This window comes from Sardina pilchardus, chromosome 20, assembly GCF_963854185.1.
Source record: "Sardina pilchardus chromosome 20, fSarPil1.1, whole genome shotgun sequence".
NCBI lineage: Eukaryota > Metazoa > Chordata > Actinopteri > Clupeiformes > Clupeidae > Sardina > Sardina pilchardus.
Genome location: NC_085013.1, coordinates 14,221,368 through 14,228,471, shown reverse-complemented (window position 1 = coordinate 14,228,471; position 7,104 = coordinate 14,221,368). Strand labels below are relative to the sequence as shown.

Sequence of the window (7,104 nt, the reverse complement as noted above, 5' to 3'; positions counted from 1 at the left end):
TGCTGCTGGTCCACTCCCACTCCGCTTGTCAAGATGGTAGAATAGGCCTCAATAGGGCAGTGTTGAGATGACTGAAGTGTTAAAGTAGTGTGGTGGTGATGCTGTGTGTGTGTGTGTGTGTGTGTGTGTGTGTCTGTGTGTGTGTGTGTGTGTGTGTGTGTGTGTGTGTGTGTGTGTGTGTGTGTGTGAGTGAGAGAGAGAGGATTGGAGAGAGGGAGTGAGATGGGAGGGGGGGTTCTTGCTGTAAAGCTGTGGAGGGGACAAATTGGCAGAGGAGAGGAAATGGCTCGGGGGCACAGTGAACCCACGGTCACCTTGCCCTCTAGTTTTGAGAAACAGCCCTTACTGATGCTATCAGCGGCCGGTCGCCACCAGACCCAAATCACACGACGGCGCCCGCTGAAACTGAGTAGATCAGCCTGGCCGTAATGCCCCTCAGTGGCCAGACAAAACAACACATACCAGGCCCTACAGGCGAAGTCCAGGAAGATCTCCCAACAAAAGCAGCATGATTTTGGTTCATGCAAATGAGTCGGCTGCACAATGGGTACCAAACAGAAATGACACAGACTCCTATGCCTCTAGTCCAACTGGTGTCACATGGAATACCAAGTATCCATTTTCTAGTGTGCAAATACGGATAAGATTGACAGTCAGATTATTTTAGAAATGAATACTAAAACACGTGAAGATGTTTATAACAGAGCAAGTCTTCTTTCAGCACAAAATCATTTCCACCCATGCACACAACACATGCCTGGAAATGAAGAGCCATATCTGCTCCAGCTATGCAGCTCCTAAGTGTATAACTACCTCCGGCTATCGACCCTGTTGTAAACCTCTCTAACATTAGCTCAGAACCGTCTTTTACTGGGTACTGCATATCCGGTATGTTTGCTGTATGTGCTTCAAGTGCCAAGTCTAACATGGCAGCCAAAATGCACTTTTGCATAAACTCCGTACGATAAGGATCACTGAAGGTATCAGGGCAATCCAACACACACTGAATTTCAAATCCACACAATGGCTATTTATCTAAAGGGAAACATTTCATCTGACTTCATCTGATTATGTTACCAAACCTCTTTTAGCAGGTCTACAGCAGTGGAAAATGCATCGTGTGTGTTGAGTTTTGCGTTCAAAGAAACATGTAATGATTTCTCCCATCCTCTGCTGAGCAAAACTACATTAGATGGCACAGTCCTCCATTCCAGCAACACTCCAGCATTATTTTGTGTGGGAATCATCCTAGATGTCAGATGTTGAATAAAAGTCTTTAGTGCCTACAAAGGAATTATTTAATGATGTCACCCTAAACCAAACAGCGAAATCTAAACGAGACAGCTCTGCTATTTGTCTACTCGATAATATTGTGCATTGCCACTGAGATATCTCGTAATAGTTGACACCCAAGTGAACGCTAACAGCCCTGCCTGGTTCGGGGTAGGATATAGCAATGAAGACTAGTGCACTGGTATTGTTCAATTTGTTCATAGTAACTGACCCCTATTGTTGCACTGTATGTTTGAGTCCTTCGTCTTGATTTGAGGCAAGTGTTTCTGGTGACATTCAGAGGCAGGACACTAATCAAATAAAGTCATATACACCTTTGCAATTCAATTGCAACAATATCATTGTGAACTTCAGTACATACATTTCCCTTGGAAATACGAACATGAGTATAATTAGAGAAGAGGAAAAGTGCAAAAATGCATTTTTTTTACACATTTTTGAATTAAATATCTAAGCAAACACCATCCAAAAACCTTTTGTTGCTGTTGTTGTTGCTGTTGTTGTTGTTGTCCTTTGAATGATATGAATCCTTTGTGATGGAATGACATATGAAATAGTACAAAACAAAGGAGATATTGGCACAGTACCTGCATGTTTTTAGCTTCAAGCATACATCATTAAATGTACATCTGTTTTCAGATTGGAGTTATACGTTATGGCACAAGTTGTTGGGTGTGGTGCAGATATTTTCAAGTCCTATCCACCTGAAGCATTTGACTGCTCAAGTACAGTAACAGGAAATGGGAAATATGGCTGCCCTTCCCAACATTTGAAACACCAGGGCTAACAGAGGGTAGCCAAGGAGTTTTCAGAAGAAATGACTTCCTCCGACTGGCCTAAAGCTATGGCATGACATGCACAATTGAGGTATTTTTAAGCGTTGGCACTTTCAAATGTTTTTTTCTCTCCCCACTTCATTGAATGTCCACAACTTGTTCTGTGTTCACAACGAACAAAACAAAAACCATCTAAAAATGGACTTAATGTGTGGGAGGGGTTGGCTGTGATGTAACTGCCTCTCTAATCGCGAAACCTTGGCAAAAAACCTTGGAGTCATAACTTCTGAGAACCTTAGACTTCCCCCTCCCCACCAACAAAACTGGGCACCAAGCTAATTGGTTTTTCCGAGACCACGGTTGCTGGTGGATTTCAAAGCTGCACTTTGTAAATTGCACTTCGCAAATGCTGACCCAAATGGATACACCTGTGCAGTTTCTAGAGGAAAGCTTCCAAAAGAAGCTTTCAGCAACCAAACAACCGCCCATTCCATTCTGTGAGCCATTGATTTTCTCTTAAATAACCCCCACGGGAAATGTAACATTTTACCTCTCGCGAAAAATAAAATGCAATAAAATCAAAAAAAGTAGAACTATCGGCTATGGCACATTTAGTACTTTTTTCCCCTAACGTCTGAAGATGAACCATATTAACAGATTGCACGGGATGGAGGGGAGGAAGAGGAGCTGGAACAGTGAGAGCAGCCTGAAATAAGGACAAGGAGGCTGGCAAAGACACAGAGGGGGAGAGCTGACCGGGGTGCCGCAGATGGGGGAGTGTGTGTGAGAGTGTGTGTGGAGAGATGCCCATCCTCTGCCCTCCCCCCTTCCTGCCAGTCCACCCCTCCCTGACCCCTTCCCCCAACCCCACCCGCTCGTCCCCCCACGCCCTCAGAGTCGCGTCTGGGCCTCGGGGATGTAGATCTCGATGCTGTCCGCGCGCTCCGACACGGAGTTCTGCCGGAAGGACGCCGCCCGCTTGGCGGCCATGAGCCGGCGCCGCGCCTCCTGCCGCTGGCGGTCGGGCAGGTCCAGGGACTTCTCCCGCGTCACGCCGCTCCTCGCTCGCAGGATCTTCTTTGGTACAGGAGGTGGCAACTGCTCCAAAACGCAAGAGCACAGGACATGGAAGGGGGACAGGAAGACAGAGGGAGAAATGAATTACACAGAGAAAAGAGGAGGAAGAAGAGAAAAGGGGAGAGAAAGGGAGAAGGAGAACAGACAAGCGAGACGAGGAGAGACAAGGGAACACGGAAAACGGACACGCAATGGAGACAGAGCAGAAAACAGAGTCTCAAATGAATGCATCACAGGTTCCGTATAAAACCGCAAAGCTGCTTTTATTTTAATCTATTTCATTTGGATCTTTTAATGGAGCAGCGCAGGATATGATGTCAACAACTCCTCCAGCAGCCACGGCGCACAGACAGAGACACACAGATAAGTCATGAGCTTTTGTTTACCACGGCGCACAGACAGAGACACAGAGATAAGTCATGAGCTTTGGTTTACCCAGTCTTCTGCACACACCTTCTTCTCCGGGCTCTCGACAGGCCTCCAGCCGTTGCTCTTGATCCGCTGGAGCTCGTCGAACTTGGAGGTGACGTCGTCGATGGAGAGCTGAAGGAGGTCCCAGAATCCGGCCAGGTCCTGAGAGGTTGGTCTGGGCATGGCACTGGGGTCCTGAGGGGGCAGAGCATGGCACAGCGGTCAGACCGCTGGACTCCACACACACAGCAATGACCGCGGAGTATAAACATGACATGGACACACAGGGAGTGGCCTTCTTGCTAAGGGCATGACAGGGTTAGCAGTTCAGTGTGCAAGGGGACAATATGCTGACAGACATGCTCACTGTGACTGCTATTTGGCCGTGTAAAATATCACGAGATCTGAACGCAGACAATAAGAGATTAGGACATTTGCCAGTAGAGCTCAGTTTACCAGTAGAACTGTAACATTAACACTAGCTAAATATGAACTAAGTCAAAATACATAGAATAAAAGAGAATGCCATGATTTTAACGCAATGCAAAATGTGTGTGTGTGTGTGTGTGTGTGTGTGGGTGTGTGTGTGTTTGTGTATGTGCATGTTATGAAACATCTCCTTGCTGCCTTGCATCTCTGTCATATCCCTCTAGGTGGCCCCATCTGCCACTTGATGAGTACAAACGCAGACTGGAGGAATATTGTCGATTCAAATCACCTCCCACTGCCAACTCTTGGAGAACTGAAGGTCACTTTCCCACAGATGAATTGTAAGTTAAGCTCTTATTCTATGAAACACACATTGAGGTCACCGGGAGGGGTTGGCTGAGCTCCATAAAAAATTTAACACCCCCTTTTTTTGTTTTTTTTTCAAACAGCGCTTGATTCCCAAGGCTAACGGGAGGTTTCATGAGCTTGAAGTAGACTCGTTCAAAGATGACAGGGATCCTTTGGTCAGCAGATGTCCAAATCAGACAAAACAAGCACGCCGAGCCGAGGCATCTCGCTATCTCGCTATCTCTCGTGGGCTCGGCTCTCTCTTGGTATGCAGAGTGGCGGGCCGCCACGGCGTCTCCAGCCTATTTGCCACTTCATTATTCCCTCCATCTTATCTGTGGCACGTATGGCGCTGCGGCAACGCATGACAATATCCCCCACAATCAACAACAGTCGCAGCGAATTAGGAATGGAGTCAGGGAGTGTCAGGGAGAAAGAGAGAGAGAGAGACAGAGAGAGAGAGAGAGAGAGAGAGACAGAAAGAGAGAGAGAGAGAGAGAGAGAGACGGAAGGACAGGCGGTTTAGGTTGGATCCACTGCTCAGAATGCATGACACAAAGGGTCCTGTCCGACAGGCACTTCAAGGAGCCGAGACAGGCAGCAGCAAGTTTGGGGGGGTTTTGCTGCAGTGCTGCCTTCAGAGGCATTCTCATTCATGCGCTGCACCCAAACCTTTACCAAAGGACCATCGCATCCGATCTGAGGAGAGTTCAGGCCAATTCACCGGGCGAATAGATACGGGAGAGCGAGCGGCGAATACTGATGGGAGAAGAGGAGAGAATGGGAAGAGACTGACCTCTCAGTGGCCGAAACGGAGAGGGGGGGAAATTGGAACTGCATTGACATTTAGGCTGAGGGACACAGTACCCTGGGGTCATGGGGGCCCTGGTCTACACTATACACTGGGACATAGATCTGTTAGCGAGAGCGTGCATTTAGCATAAATCGCCGTTTCTGAGGTGCGTGTGACGTGATTCATGCGGTGGGGGGGGGGTATCATCGGGCCTGTGCGGACAAATAAATTTGGGAGCTTTGATGGGTCTATTATTCCAGGAGCCTCTCCATCTGCACAGCCTGTGAAAGTGCCACTGTGTGGGACTTTCATTAAATCACACAGCGGAGCGCTGAATACAAGCTCTCCCAACAGTGCTCTATGAATATAAAACTGGATGGCTTTTATGAGAATTCAAAAAGGTATTTATTTATCTAGAGCATTTTAAATATCACTAACAGGCACAATATATAAACATTTTAGCGGACACCTGTGTTTGGTATGATAACCTTACAAACTCACGGAACAAAAGTGCTGACGCTCCCCCCTGCCCCTGTGATTTGTGCCATTCAGTATGTTGTGGGGGTTGTGCCCTTTGGCTAGCTTTAGCGCTAAAGCTTCCACAGTATTTTGTGCGGCTGATCTGACCGGTGGAAAGTAAGCTATAAACAGTCATGGAGCGGTCATGGAGATTATAGCTACGGGCCTGTCCACCACCGACCCAGCCAGCCCTGCCCTGCTCAGAGACCTCTGCCATCGGAGTCTGCGGCTCATGGAGTGACCCCTGACCTTTCTGTATTGGGTGACATAAGCTGACACTCCCTCTTAGCTCTGACAGCTCCTGCTGACATGCTCAAGAATGCTGGGAAAAGTTGAAGCTACCACGACGTCAGCACTGCGCTTAATCCCCCAGGCACCTCTGGAGAGTTCAAATACATATACTTTGAGAAAGCAAGTCAGTGTGTGTGTTTGTGTGTGTGTGTGTGTTTGTATATGTATAGATCTGTGTGTGTGTGTGTGTGTGTGTGTGTGTGTGTGTGTGTGTGTGTGTGTGTGTGTGTGTGTGTGTGTGTGTGTGTGTGTGTGTGTATGTGCGTATGTGCGTATGTGTGCAAGTGAATGAGAAAGAGTATGTTTGAGAAAAAGAGAGAGAGAGAGAGAGAGAGAGAGAGAATGCGGGAGTGAAGGAGTGAAAGCGTTTGAAAGAAACAACTGGTGAAAGTTGGCTGTCGGGGATTTCTCTAAGAGAGAGAGAGAGAAAAAACGCATGACAGCCCAAGGCAAACATAATTAGACAACTTCCTAAGCCTCTTATTTGCCAACGTCACTTTTTGAAATCGACCGAAATCCGTGTTTTGAAAGTGTTTGCAATGTTATTCACAGACGCCTTTGTGAATAGAGGAAACTCACAAGCTCAGAGACCCCATGCGTTATGTAAGATTTTCAGACTGAGGCGTCTCTTCGGAGTTGAAAAAGGAAAGGGCAGGAGAACTCAATTTAAGTGTTTATGTTCACAGACTACATGACCCATGCACTTTTAAGCCTATCTGAACAAGCCTTTTTTTGCTGCTGAGGGCAAAAAAATGGCCATTCAATTTGTCTCAATTCTAGACAGGTCCAATTTAAGATATGGCTTATTTGGCTAGGCTGAAGGAGGAAGGGGTAAACTTGGTTTGCAAAACGCACAGGGGAGATCAGTCCAGACCCTTCATAAACCATGAACACATGAATGATTGTAGTTCACCCTCCACATTCGGCATGCCAGCCCTAAGTGCTGGAGACAGACATGATACAACAAGCATCAAAAGGATGGACGTTTGGTCACTTGGTAGAGATTGTGAGTCCAGATCAACATTCATTTTGTACTTTGCTTTTTTCATCTCTTGCGTCGTGACGGTGTGGTTGTAATGTTCTATTAAAGCTACTGTACCAAGACTGCTAAACACCACATAATTGCAATCGCATGCTGCTTTACAAAGAACATTTCTACCACTCTAT

General features: G+C 46.8%; 1 protein-coding gene across 1 annotated transcript in view; it reads right to left on the bottom strand.

Annotated features, from left to right (window-relative positions):
* Positions 1-2,960: 2,960 nt before the first annotated feature.
* dlgap2a (discs, large (Drosophila) homolog-associated protein 2a) overlaps positions 2,961-7,104 on the bottom strand; it is a 158,979-nt gene continuing 154,835 nt past the window's right edge. Inside the window, exons 18-19 of the mRNA XM_062523513.1 lie at positions 3,582-3,752; positions 2,961-3,170 (exon numbers count right to left, since the gene is read on the bottom strand). Of these exons, the coding sequence (XP_062379497.1) occupies positions 2,961-3,170; positions 3,582-3,752 (381 nt within the window). The remainder of the gene's footprint in view (positions 3,171-3,581; positions 3,753-7,104) is intronic.